We start from the raw sequence: 20,427 nt of genomic DNA, 5'->3' as shown, positions 1-20,427 counted from the left end.
TTTTCACTTGGAGGCAGTGAGTAATCAATTGGTTGTGAGGGAGAAAGTTTGAAATCAATCAGGATGACTCAATTTTACTGTGTTCTCTCTCCCTTGTAATCAATATTGCCACTAGGATACCTTGTGCCTGCCTGCAAGTTTTATTTTTTTGCATCCTTATGAAATATACTGTGAATTCCTATTTTTTTATTACCATCAAAACTCCTTTAAATTGAGTTTGGATGGTAAGACATTGTTAACCAGTACAAATTTAGTTCTCAATAGACAAGAAACTCACCACTTTCACATACATGTCATCATACAATGTTTTTTTAATTATTTCTGCCCTGTGGGCACTAAGAGGTTCTTTTTAGTGAGCCCATTATTTGTTCGATCAGGCTACAGTGAGATGGCCAGATGGTAAGGGACAGGGATTTGACATATCTGAATAGACCATTCCTGAAAAATTCTTGGTGTTTTTTAATCTGTCTGGATTTGATTGCAGGTTCTCCAGAAAGTAGGCTGCCATCTAACTGCTTATCCATCCAGCCATATCATACAATACTATAAATTTGTATAAACATACAATGACAGTGTTAATTCTTGGAACATTGGAATTTGCAATTTTACTTTGTAAACATAATGTTTTGTTCCATTTATTGTCATTTCATAATTCAAATCAGGCACTTAATTAGAAATGTCATTTGGTGTCTCATTGACAACTATTTATAATGTTTATAGATATAAATTTCTTATGAAAAAGAAATGTTTTTAATAATATATATAATTATTTTAAGAAACACATTTTTATTATAAACTAGTTTACCCGTCGCGCATTGCTGCGATCTCAGAAGAAACGAAATTCAAGCAAACTCGTTATGATAAAATTAAATTTACATTTTATCATTTTTATTGAAACTTATTATTATTATTCATTTTCATCGGGAAAACAAGTCGTTTCAATTCTATTTATTTATTGGAGTGCTTGTGGATACACGATATTTTTTGTTTTTCCGTCTGGTACATACATGAATAAATCAGAAGGTTTTCCGACGCGTGAGCTGGCCACATACAGTTGTCCATGCGAGAAGCACGGATTCTCCAAATTTAACCCACACACTCACAGCGATTGTCAGAAGTGCGATATTCCTCATTTTTATATATTTTTAAAAATCCTTTATAATTTTCATTATTTAATTGCTCCATCCTCTCTTCCTTGGCATGTTGTGAAATTTCTGATAGTTGGATAATAAACCGTTTTATTGTAATTTGTCTTTTTAAATTATTTTGAGTCTATATTAAAATTTGGAAAAGGGGGGGCTACCTAGATTGGTAAAATACGCGAATTTCTTCCTACAACTTCGGTTGTTGTTCGGGGTACAGTTAAGGTTTTAACGAAGTTCGAGCGAATACATAATTAGCAAAAAAAAGTTGAAATAAAGTGATTAAACAAAAATTGTTACAAATATTGTAAATAACAAATGCATATATAGAGATATTTTTTGAAAGGGGGAAATGGTTTTCACAATTTGAAATGGATCGAACGCTTGTGTAAACGCGCGCCATCTATCGTAGGATAAATGTACTACGCGGGAGGGTATTAAAAAACTTTCCAAAGTTTCATTTTTATATATATAGATGAAAAAGACAAGATTTTTATGCTTTCTGTTAATTTATAACTTTTCTATTGGAAATTTATCTTTATAAAATAATAAATAACCTATAATAAAGCTATTAAGTTTGTAAATAATAAGCATTATTTTTTGTTAGGAATTAAATAATAGAGCACAAGGTGAAGTAACCATTCGAGAAGCTTTGAATGAATTAGATCTTTGGAGTGCAAGAGCTAAATTTTCAATAACTGAACACGAAGATTCACAAAAGAAGAAAATTATTCTTATTAAAGACTGGAGAGATATATTAAACAAGGTTTGTTGAAAAACACTATGCATTGTATTAAATTACTAATTAGTTACTTGGAATAATATATATTAAGAAATATATCAATACTATATCTTTTAGGTTGGTGAAAACCAATGTTTAATACAGTCATTGAAAGATTCTTCTTATTACAAACATTTTGCTGATCGTGCAAGTATTTGGGAAAATCGTCTAACTACATTGGATTTATCACTTCAGCAGTTAAATCAGGTCCAGAGAAAATGGGTTTATTTAGAACCTATTCTTGGAAGAGGAGCATTGCCTTCTGAACATACACGTTTTCAAAATATATGTAATGATTTTAGGTTTGTGTTTAAAACTTACATATTTATTTGAATCTAATTTTTTAAAATGTAATTAATTATTACTTTTATTTGTAAACTTAATATTATATTTACAGTTAAATTTATATTTTTGCTCAATATATTTTAAGATATAATATACTTTATTGATGTTTTACTTAATATATAAATATGTTTTAAATAATAACTAACAAATAATTATAATCACCATAACTCTTCTAGACCTTTTTGTTATGGCTTCCATATATCAATGCAGCTCTCATGTATTTCTGATATGCATTATATGGCTCCTATCATGACGAGGTTTAGCCATTTCTGATATATAATATAAAAAGTTTGAGAAATTTCTTAAGTCTTCAACTTATGTAATTAACTTGATCTAAAGGTTTTTTCTCAAGTTTAAAGATCATGAGTTGCAATGTGCTTAAATACAAGACATTTTTTGTCATTTATATTAATTGTAAAGGATAACTAAAGCTAAATGGCTTTTGATTACAAAAAGAAAACTTTGAGAAAACTTCATTTAATATCAAGTACACAAATATAAAATATATGTAATGTATACATTATAATAAGTACTATGTAGATTCATTAACACAGTAGAACTTTCATCAAAGCACAAATTGATTCAATATGACACATACACACACTATCAATTGATATTAACTAGACATTAACACTATTTATGTATGTTCAAAGCAGTGCTTAATAAATAGCATTGCCAATAAATATTGAAATTGTTTATTCTCAAATTTGTGTAAACCAAGGACTTACTGTAACTTCATATAAACATTTTGAAATGGAATTTACCTTCTGATCGAACACTTTTTGAACTTCTGGGCTTTCAGATGAGAGAACCAACATGTGAACTCTTCAAATTTTCAGAGTTCAGGCATTCAAGGTTTGCATTACATTTAGAGAAGATTGATTTTTGATCTCTGACACAAAACATTCAATTTAAACTACTTTTGTATAATCTATGTATTATATTATAATGTATTAATAAAAATTAAATTATATTAAATAATAATGATAAAATATATTATTACATATTTTTTATAAATATTTATATATTGTTATTTTGATATTTGTTTCAGATCTATAATGGATAATGTGGCTCAAGACTTGCATGTTATTTCACTGACAAATTACTCAGGATTAAGTTCAAAATTAAATAATCTTATAGATCAGTTACATAGATGTCAGAAAGCTCTTAATCAGTTTTTGGAGGTATTTATTTAAATGCTATTCTTTTAAAATTAATAAATTTAAAATAATGATATATATTTTTAACAGACCCATACATAGAATTTTCAATAGAATACAATTTTAAAAAAAGAACATTATTTCCATAATATACTTGTAATTTATTAATTTTTACAATATATTTTATATAAGATTAGATTAAAATTAGAGTAATACAATACAGAGGAACAGAATAGGTACAAAATAAAAGTTACATACAATATACTTTTTTAATAACATAGTAACATTTTTTATTTAATTTTTTTAATTTTTTTCAAATGGGGATTAAACCCAGAAAACACTCATGTGCATAGCTTTGTCTTTAAAATTAATAAAAATAATCTAATAAGTTTTTATTTAGCTAAATCAGGGTTCTCCCTTACTCAGAAAGCTGGAAATTGTTAGGGAATTTTTTAATAATAAGTAAAGCTCAGAGATTTCATTTATTTTTCTGGAAATTTACAAACATTACTAACTATGAAATGGAAGAATTTTTAAAATTAAAAATGCTTTAAAATTATTTCACATTTTTTGATGTTATGTTCAGATACATACAATAAAGAGTTTTAACCAATTATATTACTGTTTTATGTAAGTTTGCAATTTAAAAATGAAACATTTTTTAAGTAATATAATAATCATACACAGTTTTTGTTAGATTAGAATTTTTTTGGAAAAACTGTTAGTAGTTTATTCAGTTTAGAATATGACATTGTCTTGTATATTGATTGTCTCTAAATAATGCTAATTCATTTTATCATTAACTCTCCTTATCTAAACTGTTCAAATATATATTAAAGTTATATATACACTTTTAAGTATTTTAAACATGGTAATAGTGTATGTTAGTGCAGCATTTCTCAACTACCGGTTTTCGGAGATTCTTAACCAGTCCACGGAGAATTTTTACCACTCTGTGTTAAAAAACTTTCTTTTTGTCAAGGGTTTGTATTTATTAATAATTACAGTTAAAAACAACAATAAAAATTATACTTGTAGTAAACACTATTAATTTAATTTTTTAGTAATTACAAGACTGATTTTTTATTCTGTCCTATATGTAATATTTTTGTGATATCATGATTTTCTGTGATTTTTGTCAAAGATTTATTTTTATAAAATAATTATAATAATTACTTATATTTACATTTAAATATTATTGTATGTAAATGATAATAATAATTTTACAATTTACATCTATAGTAATTCTTTAATATCTAGTAAAAGTTTTTGTTAAAACACCACCGTCTGCAAAATTTTTTTCACAAATTTTACTATATAACTGGACTGCTGTATGTTACTATGTATATAATTCGTCTCTGTAATCCAAAAATTTCTGGTAGACGGACTCACAGCAAAACTTTTAGTTAGGAACTCACTTTTATTCTTTAAAAAATGACATATGCATTTCAGGTTGGTACATACAACCTCTCCTCAGTCTCTTAAAAATAAAATTTGTGTGTGGGCTACCAATACATCTAAACACCAACAATTGTTTCTGATCAATACACCTTAAAATTATCGTACAAGTTTAAAGAGCACTTGAAGTGTTTGCATTACATCACTTCTAAAAACAAATTACATTATGACAATTTTGTAGACTTAACAAAAGCATGAAAAAACAATACCTTACATACCTTTAAAATATGAATAGTATTATATTATTAAATGAAGGATTCTAATGTATTGTGAGGTATTGGATTGTTAGTATACTATTCATATTTTAAAGGTATGTAAGGTATTGTTTTTTCATGCTTTTGTTAAGTCTACAAAATTGTCATAATGTAATTTGTTTTTAGAAGTAATGTAATGCAAACACTTCAAGTGCTCTTTAAATTTGTACGATAATTTTAAGGTGTATTGATCAGAAACAATTGTTGGTGTTTAGATGTATTGGTAGCCCACACACAAATTTTATTTTTAAGAGTAAGTATGTACAAATATTTTGTAATGTATGTGATGTCATGTACTGATTATTATAGCTTTTTATTGTTTTTTGAAAAATTAGCACTGAGGAGTGGTTGGATGTATGTACCAACCTGAAATGCATATGTCATTTTTTAAAGAATAAAAGTGAGTTCCTAACTAAAAGTTTTGCTGTGAGTCCGTCTACCAGAAATTTTTGGATTACAGAGACGAATTATATACATTGGTTCAAAAAAGGCTGAAAAATGCTGTGTTAGTGTATTTTAAATATGGTAATAGTGTTTATAATATTGTTTTACAGATATAAGAAAAATTTGATAATCTATGCCATCTCATATTAAATGCTAATTTGATAAAGATTTTCTCGGTTTTTTTTTTTTTATTTAGAAAGAATTACAAGATATACATTGATTATTTTCAAATTACTTGAATTCAGGTGTACTGGTATAAAATATAATATATAGACATTTTTTAATAATGAGACTGATAATTTTATGTAGAACAGGACTGCTAAAAGTAGTCATACTAGTTTGAAGCTATGACCGTTATATATTTTTAAAAAGTTTGCCTAAATCTAGCTGTATATACTATATATAGCTGTTCNTATAGTTAAATATAAATAAATATTATTATTGACATTAATTAATACTTAAAATAAATGATAATATAACTTATAATTAAGTATTTGTAAATACCCAAGTGAGCATCTTTGGGCGAGACATCCCCTGAAAATCAGATGTAATTCATCTTTTGGAGCAAAAATTAATATAAGACCCAGTCTTATTTTTGGGGAAACATGGATTTCTTTGAAATAAAGATAAAGTTTATTAAAAAGTTATATTTTACAATAAAAGTTTATTAATCTGGTATCTATGGGACCAGGGTGATGTTAAATTATCAAAAGTGGATTACTGGATGTTTTTGTATTTTTGTAAAATTCAATAAGTTATATGCAATCTGAATGTTTTAGACATTACTGTATATTTTGTACCAAAGCACACTGCTGTATACTTCCTGTTTGTTTATGCATATTTTTTAATTAGTCTGAAGATGATAATGTATACATATCTTAACACAGTATAACTATACTTTGTGAAGATTGATTGATAAACCTACAAAAATTTAATGAATACATTATTGCACAAAATCAACATTTACAATGATTTATGTGCATATTAATATTTATTTTTCAGGCATATTCTGTAAACATATGATTCATAAAAGCTACAGTTGTTCTGAGTGTAAGAAACTTGTTTGTAGGTGTGTTGTCTTTACATTGGTCTGTGGGAAAGAAAATACATCAGTCATACATGTTCTGAACACAAAACATAAAATTTGGCAATGTTCATTTGGCACAATATAATCTAGACTATGTATAGTTTACTGAATTACACTGCATGGAAATTTGAGGTTTTCCTAACTATTCTTAAGTCAACATTGATGGAATTGCTTTATCTGTTGGGATCAGATTGTTGATGTCTTTTTTTCTGTCTCCACAAGATAGTGTACTGATAACATTCATTTTAAACATGTCTGTGACATGTAGTTGCTTATAACTCTACATTTTCTTTGCCTAGTAATCATTAGTGCATTATGTATCTAAACAAATTCCAATTCACGGAGTACTAGCATGTCAGATTATAATCAGATAATTATAGATTATTGGTTACTTTTCAGAGCTGTCAGATTATCAGGTGTTAGACTAACAAATTTTTACTGTATTTTGATTTTGGAAGATCCTACTTAAAGTGTTTAAATTGGTAAAAATGTAAGGTTAAGTATGCAATAAAATTTCAATGCAATATTTATTTAAATAGGGAAAGAATAAAAGACCATTTGTTACATATGGCAGTCCTATAAGCTAACTAATGGTATAAACTTGAAAATTTTCTTCAGTAAATTCTTAGTCTAAATTTTATTTAGCTTTACATTTTAAAAGACAACAATGGAAAAGCATGTTTTGCATCTCATCATGAGAATATGGAGAATTATCATTGACTTTGCAATTTACTTTTTCTGTTTTATAAAATGTTGCTCTTCACTGTTTTTTTTTTATTGTTTGAAGAAGAAATAGAAAGAATATAGTAAATATTTTGAAATTTCTTTGTAAAATATTAAATATAATAATTATAATAATATATATTTAATTAATTTTAATTATTGAATTTTGTTGAAAAGTTTTTGCAGCTTTATGAAGATGTTCAAATAAAGAATGAATTTTTGGGCAAATGGTCAAGAAGTGCAGTTATTGAATTAAGCAGTCTCCAAGGGCAATGGGATATGTTTGAACGTATAATTGATGATCATTCTGAATTAATTACTCAGCAGGTAACTTATGTACAAATTATAGCATAATATCTTTTCTAATTGAATTAATCTGTTATATAAAAATATTATTATTTTATAATTTAGTTGCATTGTTTTGAATTAATCATTAAAATATGTAATTTTTTAATTTTTAAGAAATTTTATGTATTATCATTCTTAATAACTAAACTATACTCTATTTTGTAGTTTTTTTATTGAGTTAAATTCATTATAATAATGAAGAATAACTAGTAATTGATGCAAACCACATTGTCTTCATTCCATAAACTTGAAGGCCAGGCTGATCTTGTGTCATTTTCCATTGACATTATACCTGACATGAATTGCCCATGCCACTCAAACATACATACCCAAGCTAAAGCTTTATCATCATAAACAACACATAAAAGCTGCAATATTTATGTTGCTATTTTGTCTAGCTTCACACAGAAGATGATATTAATTTTCTGTTTAATTTGGATGTCTTTTCATCTCACAGTAAAAAGTGCCACTGACATGTCATGAAAGTTTTCCTGCAGTGCCCTGCTGTCTATTGGAGGTCAAGAAAACTAATGTTCATGACATATAAATATCCATTTACTGAAATGTAATATCCTAAACCACACAATGTTTACCTAAGGAAAGATATTAAATCAGTCTCAGAACTTTATGGACAAAGGGATAACTAAATTTACCTTAAGATTAGGTACAAATGTATTTGTTTATTAACTAAGAAATATAAAAGGCATGTATTTGTATGGGTTTTCATTTAAAAAATATTTTAAACCAGCTGAATTTCTAGAAATTATTTACTGTCAAAAATGATGTGTAAGTAGGTAAAGGATTATACCTTTATTTATTCTTTACTTATTATTTTTTTTATAAAATCTTCATACTAATATATATGCATTTATTTTCATTCTAAAAGTTTGAAAATTCTCTTGTGGTAGAAATTTATTTTGAATTTTTGTACCCAATGAAGCATAGATTGCACAACTGTTTCATGCCTGCTATTGCCACATTGTTACAACATAGCCAATATAAATGTTATTTCATATTGCAAAATTGTATGATAGATGTTAATTTTAGATATAAATCACGTTTTCTTTTGTTATGAATAGTTTATCCATAATATGATGTTGGCCATTACTTTCAGTCAAATGTTATACATGTTTTCTTGTCTTGCTTTAACTTTTGAAAAGATCAATGATTCTTTTATATTTAATAAAATAAACTGATGGAAAAAGACAATCCATCAGTTTACTTTAACTTAAATTTTTTTGAATTGATAAACTTAAATTTTTAAATTTAATTAAAACAAAATAATTTAATAATTTGATAGTTTGATTGATTATATTCATAAATTTAAATAAAAAATAATATGAGTAAAAATTTTGTATTTTATGCATTTATTTATTTAATAAACTTGATAGAGGAACTTATTCTTGGAATATATTATTTTGATTATATTTTATTTTTTAATAATAGATTGAAGTATTAAAAACAAAAGTGTTAAATGATTTAAAAAATTATGAAAAAGAAATAGAAAGGTTTTCAGCACATTGGCATCAATTGAAACCTCAAAATGAAGCATTTAATGGAGGTATAAATCAAGTAGAAATGGCCATTACTGTAATAAAAGAAAAACGAATTGAATTTAATGAACTGATAAAAACTAAAGAAAAATTATTGTGAGTATTAAACTTTTTNTTAAAAGTTTTCTAATGATAAATCATATAATTAAATAATAATTTTTTCTTTGTTTTACTACTAATAGGATAAACGATCAATATTTCCACGATTTTATTTTATTGGTGATGAAGATTTGCTGGAAATACTAGGACAGGCAACTCAACCACGTATTATTCAATCACATTTGAAAAAATTATTTGCTGGAATACATTCCGTAGAATTTGATGAGGAGTGTAGTCATATTATTTCAATAAAATCTGTTGAAGAAGAAATTGTACCTCTTCAGCATAAAATTCAAGTTACACCAAATATTGAAGTAAGTTTGATATATTATACATCTAAATAATTTGTTTATATTTATTGGACAATGTTAAAAGTAACTTTAAATTTCATAATAAATTAATTAGCTTACTCATTAATATACATGAAATGTTTAAATATTTTACAACTTTTGGCAATTAAACTTCAGAATTGAATCTATTACAAATGTACAAAAACATATAGAAACAACACTCAATTTTTTATAAAACAGATAGCTGACAAATTTGATTTCTTTCTTTTTCTGTAGAATCTTCATATTTAATCATATTAAAAGAAATTTTGATTTTGTTCCATCATTACAAATAATAATAGCAATTTGATAGACAAAGATCACATATTAGTCTGAATGAAATATTATTATTGTACCAATTATTTAAAATACTTTATGTGGTTACTGCTGCTGGTAAGAATGATCTATATGCTATATGCTATATAAATGGAAAGAGCATCATTGATTGCAACTTATGGTATAATAAATAAAATTTTTATTAATTTTTAAAGAAGATTATCTGTTTTATAATTTTTTAAATTTCAGATTGATGTATTCCAAGATATTTCTATTATAGTGAGATTTTAAAATTATCCTAACAATCAACAAATTGAACAAATGCATGTAATTTAATTAAATATCTAAAAGCCAGATTTATTTCTGACTACAGTGAAACTCCATTTATCTGTATCCCATTAATCCAGATCTTTGGTTTACTGGAATAAGAAAGATAGACATACAGAAAACCTATATATGCAAAGAAATCAAAGAACTAACTTGTGAGTGGTACAGTATATCTTGCCTGAGTAGGCTATATGTTGCAGCTGTAAGAATACTGTTTTCTCTTGGCTCACTGCCAATTTTGGACACCAGCAACTTTATAACTGAGGATCTGGTAACAGAAATAAATACAGTACTGTATATCAAAATTACTTCAGTTCAAATTAGTCCTTTGGTTTTCCTACAGAGTTCTAAGCCTAATTACTGAATTACCGGTTGACCTTAAAAAAAATCATAAGGAGAAGTTCTACCCCACACAAATGGTCAGGATTAGTTATGTACATGTACTGTACCATCTGATAGAAAACAACAAATTGATATTATATTAGATAAGTCTTTTGCTTTATACTTTTAATATTGTTGTAAAAGTATATATGATGTGCAATAAATAAAATATAATCTACATCTAAACTCTGTTATTTATGTGGATTTTGGTCATTTGGATTGGGCCCAGTCCCATTTGAGTCAGATAAACAGCATATAGACTGTATAGAGTCTTAAAATATCCAGCTTTGAAATATTAGATTATTGAGTTTTGGGTTTGATTTTCACCTAATTTTATATAACTTTTAAAAAGTAACTTAGATTAGTTAACAGTCAAATTACACATTTCTATGACTACTTATTTCAATAGTTTAAAAAAATTAATTATAATTATAATTATTAAATATAAAATGAACATTGTATGAAGTAATAAAATTTTACTTGTTTATTTAGGTGTGGTTAGGAGAGTTAGCAAAAGAAATGAAGAACACACTGAAGTTATTATTGAAACAAAGTCTTAAAATTAGTAAAGTTGAAGGACAAGGCGGATTGGATCCTTCTAATTTTCCTTCTCAGGTAAATTATAAAACTGTAAAATAATATAAATGTTCAGAAAAAATTAAAACAATGGGATTGGTAATATTTCTAAAAAATTTTTGTAAACTCTAAAAATAAAAATTATTTTCAGATTAAATATAAGTAAAACTACTCTTTTTATATCTGATTTCGAGTGATTTATGCTAGCGGACAAACAATTAACAAAAAGATACTATACTTCAACTGCTAATAACTTGTTGTTTATTAAATTCATAACTTCCAAATGCATTTTGCTTACAAAGCCTCATCAGTGGACAAATGAACATCAACAAATCCTGTTCCCTTTATACTGGGTGATTTTTTCCTAGCATGCATCCACATTCATGCCAGTATTCTGATTTATCAAATTTACATATTCAACAATACAAAAGTGTTCTATCATTCTTCTCTTAAAACAATTTTTAACTCTATATAATATTTTTACATTATTTCTATGTATTTTACAATGACATTTGTTACAGTGTAGGTACCACAGTGACTCTTGTCTTTTTAGCCGAATCACAGCTTCTGTAAAATAATATCATTCAATATTCATAAAGAGTCTTTCATTAAAGTTCTGGTAAATTATGGGATCCCAAAAAAGAAAACAATATTCAATTTAACTAAACACACTCAAGAAAACCTTTAAATATGCAGCCGTATTTATTAAATTCTAATGTTTTCGGTCATATTCAATGACCTTTCTCAAGAAAAAACAGAAAGAATCGAAACTTGAATATGACCAAAAACGTTAGAATTTAATAAATACGGCTGCATATTTAAAGGTTTTCTTGAGTGTGTTTAGTTAGTAAGAAATTGCAGTCTAAGATGAGTTGTAATATTCAATTTATTTTAGAATTGCAAATCAACTTAAAAAAATTTTAAAGTTTTATNGTTTTTTTTATTTGTATTTGATAATGTATGAAAATTATTGATCATTTATTTAAAATAGTTTATTTTATTATCTATTTTTAATACATTTCAGAAAGTTATACCAGCATTAAAATATTGTAGAGGTGATGTATTTTCTTCATCACATTGGGCTAATCTGTTTCATATATTAAATATGCCAAATACTCCAATTGAAAAATTATTATTTGGTGATTTCTTAATGGCTAAAGACAAAATTATTGATAATATTGAAAATTTAAAAGTAAGTATATTTTGCAATTTATTGTAACAGATAATTTTTTTAAATTCATTTATTATTCCTTGTCATAATGATTTGAAAAAATTTTCTCAATAACATAAAAAATTTCAATATAAAATAACAAAGTTAAATTAATATGGTATATATCAGTCTCTTGCAGAATAATTTTTATTTTACAAATTCTAAATCATGTCCAGCACAGTATTGAAAATTCAAATGCAATAAGCTTTGATATTACAATCCAGGGGTATCATGTTTTTTAATTAACAAACAAAAAATTAAAATTTCAAAATAGATTTTGTGATGATTTTGAGAATTTCCAGGTACTTGCCTTTATATCCTAACTTTCAGATTTCTATAAAAAAATTTATTTTTTGTTATTAGCATTTTGTCTCAATTAAAAAGGATTTTGTTTTGAAAATTTCTGTTGTGCCAATATTCCAGACAGAAATTATAGATTAATAATTTCTAAAGCAACAACTGTGGTTGGAGAGCATACATACAACCTGATTTAAACAATGGAGATCCCAAGATCAGATTTAAATTTTCAATATTTCTGGTTAAAATTGAAGTCAACATCAAGTCATCAATGACTTGATGTTGACTTTTTTTGCAATCCAAAAGGTGTTTCAATTTTCACTTGGAGGCAGTGAGTAATCAATTGGTTGTGAGGGAGAAAGTTTGAAATCAATCAGGATGACTCAATTTTACTGTGTTCTCTCTCCCTTGTAATCAATATTGCCACTAGGATACCTTGTGCCTGCCTGCAAGTTTTATTTTTTTGCATCCTTATGAAATATACTGTGAATTCCTATTTTTTTATTACCATCAAAACTCCTTTAAATTGAGTTTGGATGGTAAGACATTGTTAACCAGTACAAATTTAGTTCTCAATAGACAAGAAACTCACCACTTTCACATACATGTCATCATACAATGTTTTTTTAATTATTTCTGCCCTGTGGGCACTAAGAGGTTCTTTTTAGTGAGCCCATTATTTGTTCGATCAGGCTACAGTGAGATGGCCAGATGGTAAGGGACAGGGATTTGACATATCTGAATAGACCATTCCTGAAAAATTCTTGGTGTTTTTTAATCTGTCTGGATTTGATTGCAGGTTCTCCAGAAAGTAGGCTGCCATCTAACTGCTTATCCATCCAGCCATATCATACAATACTATAAATTTGTATAAACATACAATGACAGTGTTAATTCTTGGAACATTGGAATTTGCAATTTTACTTTGTAAACATAATGTTTTGTTCCATTTATTGTCATTTCATAATTCAAATCAGGCACTTAATTAGAAATGTCATTTGGTGTCTAATTAATTTTAATTATTGAATTTTGTTGAAAAGTTTTTGCAGCTTTATGAAGATGTTCAAATAAAGAATGAATTTTTGGGCAAATGGTCAAGAAGTGCAGTTATTGAATTAAGCAGTCTCCAAGGGCAATGGGATATGTTTGAACGTATAATTGATGATCATTCTGAATTAATTACTCAGCAGGTAACTTATGTACAAATTATAGCATAATATCTTTTCTAATTGAATTAATCTGTTATATAAAAATATTATTATTTTATAATTTAGTTGCATTGTTTTGAATTAATCATTAAAATATGTAATTTTTTAATTTTTAAGAAATTTTATGTATTATCATTCTTAATAACTAAACTATACTCTATTTTGTAGTTTTTTTATTGAGTTAAATTCATTATAATAATGAAGAATAACTAGTAATTGATGCAAACCACATTGTCTTCATTCCATAAACTTGAAGGCCAGGCTGATCTTGTGTCATTTTCCATTGACATTATACCTGACATGAATTGCCCATGCCACTCAAACATACATACCCAAGCTAAAGCTTTATCATCATAAACAACACATAAAAGCTGCAATATTTATGTTGCTATTTTGTCTAGCTTCACACAGAAGATGATATTAATTTTCTGTTTAATTTGGATGTCTTTTCATCTCACAGTAAAAAGTGCCACTGACATGTCATGAAAGTTTTCCTGCAGTGCCCTGCTGTCTATTGGAGGTCAAGAAAACTAATGTTCATGACATATAAATATCCATTTACTGAAATGTAATATCCTAAACCACACAATGTTTACCTAAGGAAAGATATTAAATCAGTCTCAGAACTTTATGGACAAAGGGATAACTAAATTTACCTTAAGATTAGGTACAAATGTATTTGTTTATTAACTAAGAAATATAAAAGGCATGTATTTGTATGGGTTTTCATTTAAAAAATATTTTAAACCAGCTGAATTTCTAGAAATTATTTACTGTCAAAAATGATGTGTAAGTAGGTAAAGGATTATACCTTTATTTATTCTTTACTTATTATTTTTTTTATAAAATCTTCATACTAATATATATGCATTTATTTTCATTCTAAAAGTTTGAAAATTCTCTTGTGGTAGAAATTTATTTTGAATTTTTGTACCCAATGAAGCATAGATTGCACAACTGTTTCATGCCTGCTATTGCCACATTGTTACAACATAGCCAATATAAATGTTATTTCATATTGCAAAATTGTATGATAGATGTTAATTTTAGATATAAATCACGTTTTCTTTTGTTATGAATAGTTTATCCATAATATGATGTTGGCCATTACTTTCAGTCAAATGTTATACATGTTTTCTTGTCTTGCTTTAACTTTTGAAAAGATCAATGATTCTTTTATATTTAATAAAATAAACTGATGGAAAAAGACAATCCATCAGTTTACTTTAACTTAAATTTTTTTGAATTGATAAACTTAAATTTTTAAATTTAATTAAAACAAAATAATTTAATAATTTGATAGTTTGATTGATTATATTCATAAATTTAAATAAAAAATAATATGAGTAAAAATTTTGTATTTTATGCATTTATTTATTTAATAAACTTGATAGAGGAACTTATTCTTGGAATATATTATTTTGATTATATTTTATTTTTTAATAATAGATTGAAGTATTAAAAACAAAAGTGTTAAATGATTTAAAAAATTATGAAAAAGAAATAGAAAGGTTTTCAGCACATTGGCATCAATTGAAACCTCAAAATGAAGCATTTAATGGAGGTATAAATCAAGTAGAAATGGCCATTACTGTAATAAAAGAAAAACGAATTGAATTTAATGAACTGATAAAAACTAAAGAAAAATTATTGTGAGTATTAAACTTTTTNAATTTATATTTTTGCTCAATATATTTTAAGATATAATATACTTTATTGATGTTTTACTTAATATATAAATATGTTTTAAATAATAACTAACAAATAATTATAATCACCATAACTCTTCTAGACCTTTTTGTTATGGCTTCCATATATCAATGCAGCTCTCATGTATTTCTGATATGCATTATATGGCTCCTATCATGACGAGGTTTAGCCATTTCTGATATATAATATAAAAAGTTTGAGAAATTTCTTAAGTCTTCAACTTATGTAATTAACTTGATCTAAAGGTTTTTTCTCAAGTTTAAAGATCATGAGTTGCAATGTGCTTAAATACAAGACATTTTTTGTCATTTATATTAATTGTAAAGGATAACTAAAGCTAAATGGCTTTTGATTACAAAAAGAAAACTTTGAGAAAACTTCATTTAATATCAAGTACACAAATATAAAATATATGTAATGTATACATTATAATAAGTACTATGTAGATTCATTAACACAGTAGAACTTTCATCAAAGCACAAATTGATTCAATATGACACATACACACACTATCAATTGATATTAACTAGACATTAACACTATTTATGTATGTTCAAAGCAGTGCTTAATAAATAGCATTGCCAATAAATATTGAAATTGTTTATTCTCAAATTTGTGTAAACCAAGGACTTACTGTAACTTCATATAAACATTTTGAAATGGAATTTACCTTCTGATCGAACACTTTTTGAACTTCTGGGCTTTCAGATGAGAGAACCAACATGTGAACTCTTCAAATTTTCAGAGTTCAGGCATTCAAGGTTTGCATTACATTTAGAGAAGATTGATTTTTGATCTCTGACACAAAACATTCAATTTAAACTACTTTTGTATAATCTATGTATTATATTATAATGTATTAATAAAAATTAAATTATATTAAATAATAATGATAAAATATATTATTACATATTTTTTATAAATATTTATATATTGTTATTTTGATATTTGTTTCAGATCTATAATGGATAATGTGGCTCAAGACTTGCATGTTATTTCACTGACAAATTACTCAGGATTAAGTTCAAAATTAAATAATCTTATAGATCAGTTACATAGATGTCAGAAAGCTCTTAATCAGTTTTTGGAGGTATTTATTTAAATGCTATTCTTTTAAAATTAATAAATTTAAAATAATGATATATATTTTTAACAGACCCATACATAGAATTTTCAATAGAATACAATTTTAAAAAAAGAACATTATTTCCATAATATACTTGTAATTTATTAATTTTTACAATATATTTTATATAAGATTAGATTAAAATTAGAGTAATACAATACAGAGGAACAGAATAGGTACAAAATAAAAGTTACATACAATATACTTTTTTAATAACATAGTAACATTTTTTATTTAATTTTTTTAATTTTTTTCAAATGGGGATTAAACCCAGAAAACACTCATGTGCATAGCTTTGTCTTTAAAATTAATAAAAATAATCTAATAAGTTTTTATTTAGCTAAATCAGGGTTCTCCCTTACTCAGAAAGCTGGAAATTGTTAGGGAATTTTTTAATAATAAGTAAAGCTCAGAGATTTCATTTATTTTTCTGGAAATTTACAAACATTACTAACTATGAAATGGAAGAATTTTTAAAATTAAAAATGCTTTAAAATTATTTCACATTTTTTGATGTTATGTTCAGATACATACAATAAAGAGTTTTAACCAATTATATTACTGTTTTATGTAAGTTTGCAATTTAAAAATGAAACATTTTTTAAGTAATATAATAATCATACACAGTTTTTGTTAGATTAGAATTTTTTTGGAAAAACTGTTAGTAGTTTATTCAGTTTAGAATATGACATTGTCTTGTATATTGATTGTCTCTAAATAATGCTAATTCATTTTATCATTAACTCTCCTTATCTAAACTGTTCAAATATATATTAAAGTTATATATACACTTTTAAGTATTTTAAACATGGTAATAGTGTATGTTAGTGCAGCATTTCTCAACTACCGGTTTTCGGAGATTCTTAACCAGTCCACGGAGAATTTTTACCACTCTGTGTTAAAAAACTTTCTTTTTGTCAAGGGTTTGTATTTATTAATAATTACAGTTAAAAACAACAATAAAAATTATACTTGTAGTAAACACTATTAATTTAATTTTTTAGTAATTACAAGACTGATTTTTTATTCTGTCCTATATGTAATATTTTTGTGATATCATGATTTTCTGTGATTTTTGTCAAAGATTTATTTTTATAAAATAATTATAATAATTACTTATATTTACATTTAAATATTATTGTATGTAAATGATAATAATAATTTTACAATTTACATCTATAGTAATTCTTTAATATCTAGTAAAAGTTTTTGTTAAAACACCACCGTCTGCAAAATTTTTTTCACAAATTTTACTATATAACTGGACTGCTGTATGTTACTATGTATATAATTCGTCTCTGTAATCCAAAAATTTCTGGTAGACGGACTCACAGCAAAACTTTTAGTTAGGAACTCACTTTTATTCTTTAAAAAATGACATATGCATTTCAGGTTGGTACATACATCCAACCCCTCTCAGTGCTAATTTTTCAAAAAACAATAAAAAGCTATAATAATCAGTACATGACATCACATACATTACAAAATATTTGTACATACTTACTCTTAAAAATAAAATTTGTGTGTGGGCTACCAATACATCTAAACACCAACAATTGTTTCTGATCAATACACCTTAAAATTATCGTACAAGTTTAAAGAGCACTTGAAGTGTTTGCATTACATCACTTCTAAAAACAAATTACATTATGACAATTTTGTAGACTTAACAAAAGCATGAAAAAACAATACCTTACATACCTTTAAAATATGAATAGTATTATATTATTAAATGAAGGATTCTAATGTATTGTGAGGTATTGGATTGTTAGTATACTATTCATATTTTAAAGGTATGTAAGGTATTGTTTTTTCATGCTTTTGTTAAGTCTACAAAATTGTCATAATGTAATTTGTTTTTAGAAGTAATGTAATGCAAACACTTCAAGTGCTCTTTAAATTTGTACGATAATTTTAAGGTGTATTGATCAGAAACAATTGTTGGTGTTTAGATGTATTGGTAGACCACACACAAATTTTATTTTTAAGAGTAAGTATGTACAAATATTTTGTAATGTATGTGATGTCATGTACTGATTATTATAGCTTTTTATTGTTTTTTGAAAAATTAGCACTGAGGAGTGGTTGGATGTATGTACCAACCTGAAATGCATATGTCATTTTTTAAAGAATAAAAGTGAGTTCCTAACTAAAAGTTTTGCTGTGAGTCCGTCTACCAGAAATTTTTGGATTACAGAGACGAATTATATACATTGGTTCAAAAAAGGCTGAAAAATGCTGTGTTAGTGTATTTTAAATATGGTAATAGTGTTTATAATATTGTTTTACAGATATAAGAAAAATTTGATAATCTATGCCATCTCATATTAAATGCTAATTTGATAAAGATTTTCTCGGTTTTTTTTTTTTTATTTAGAAAGAATTACAAGATATACATTGATTATTTTCAAATTACTTGAATTCAGGTGTACTGGTATAAAATATAATATATAGACATTTTTTAATAATGAGACTGATAATTTTATGTAGAACAGGACTGCTAAAAGTAGTCATACTAGTTTGAAGCTATGACCGTTATATATTTTTAAAAAGTTTGCCTAAATCTAGCTGTATATACTATATATAGCTGTTCTATTAACTGTAATAAGCCTAATATAATCTTCCTAATGTTAAGAAATGTATCAAAGGAATTATTTCTTAATTTCAGAATGATTCTTATAAAAAAACTATCTTAAGAACAATTCTTCAAAGAGAAATATTTATGATAACTTAAGAAACCTATTTCTAAGATTATTCTATTTCATTTATTTGGTTTTGTGTAAAATCATTCAGTTATTTAATTTTTATATGTAAATGTAAGGACTTATTAATAGATTTTACTCAAAAATTTCAATTTATAATATAAGTAGAATAAAAACATTATCCTGTTACTTGAAATACTTTAAATAAATAAATTACATTTAATTAAAAATAATTTAATGATTATCAAATTTTAAAATATCCAATATGAAAGATTAATATTGTTTTATCTTAAAATATGTTTAAAAGTTTTCTAATGATAAATCATATAATTAAATAATAATTTTTTCTTTGTTTTACTACTAATAGGATAAACGATCAATATTTCCACGATTTTATTTTATTGGTGATGAAGATTTGCTGGAAATACTAGGACAGGCAACTCAACCACGTATTATTCAATCACATTTGAAAAAATTATTTGCTGGAATACATTCCGTAGAATTTGATGAGGAGTGTAGTCATATTATTTCAATAAAATCTGTTGAAGAAGAAATTGTACCTCTTCAGCATAAAATTCAAGTTACACCAAATATTGAAGTAAGTTTGATATATTATACATCTAAATAATTTGTTTATATTTATTGGACAATGTTAAAAGTAACTTTAAATTTCATAATAAATTAATTAGCTTACTCATTAATATACATGAAATGTTTAAATATTTTACAACTTTTGGCAATTAAACTTCAGAATTGAATCTATTACAAATGTACAAAAACATATAGAAACAACACTCAATTTTTTATAAAACAGATAGCTGACAAATTTGATTTCTTTCTTTTTCTGTAGAATCTTCATATTTAATCATATTAAAAGAAATTTTGATTTTG

The 20,427-nt window shown here is 25.4% G+C and overlaps 1 protein-coding gene across 1 annotated transcript in view; it reads left to right on the top strand.

Annotated features, from left to right (window-relative positions):
- LOC111636080 (cytoplasmic dynein 2 heavy chain 1-like) overlaps positions 1 to 20,427 on the top strand; it is a gene marked incomplete at its 3' end in the record, with an annotated part of 147,900 nt that overhangs the window by 84,026 nt on the left and 43,447 nt on the right. Inside the window, exons 20-24 of the mRNA XM_023381249.1 lie at positions 1,750 to 1,908; positions 2,002 to 2,225; positions 3,320 to 3,452; positions 9,478 to 9,708; positions 11,200 to 11,322. Of these exons, the coding sequence (XP_023237017.1) occupies positions 1,750 to 1,908; positions 2,002 to 2,225; positions 3,320 to 3,452; positions 9,478 to 9,708; positions 11,200 to 11,322 (870 nt within the window). The remainder of the gene's footprint in view (positions 1 to 1,749; positions 1,909 to 2,001; positions 2,226 to 3,319; positions 3,453 to 9,477; positions 9,709 to 11,199; positions 11,323 to 20,427) is intronic.

This window comes from Centruroides sculpturatus, unplaced genomic scaffold (genome assembly GCF_000671375.1).
Source record: "Centruroides sculpturatus isolate CEXI.00-Female unplaced genomic scaffold, Cexi_2.0 scaffold962, whole genome shotgun sequence".
Taxonomy (NCBI): domain Eukaryota; kingdom Metazoa; phylum Arthropoda; class Arachnida; order Scorpiones; family Buthidae; genus Centruroides; species Centruroides sculpturatus.
The sequence above is the reverse complement of the archived record's forward strand: the minus strand, read 5'-3'. Positions and strand labels throughout refer to the sequence as shown.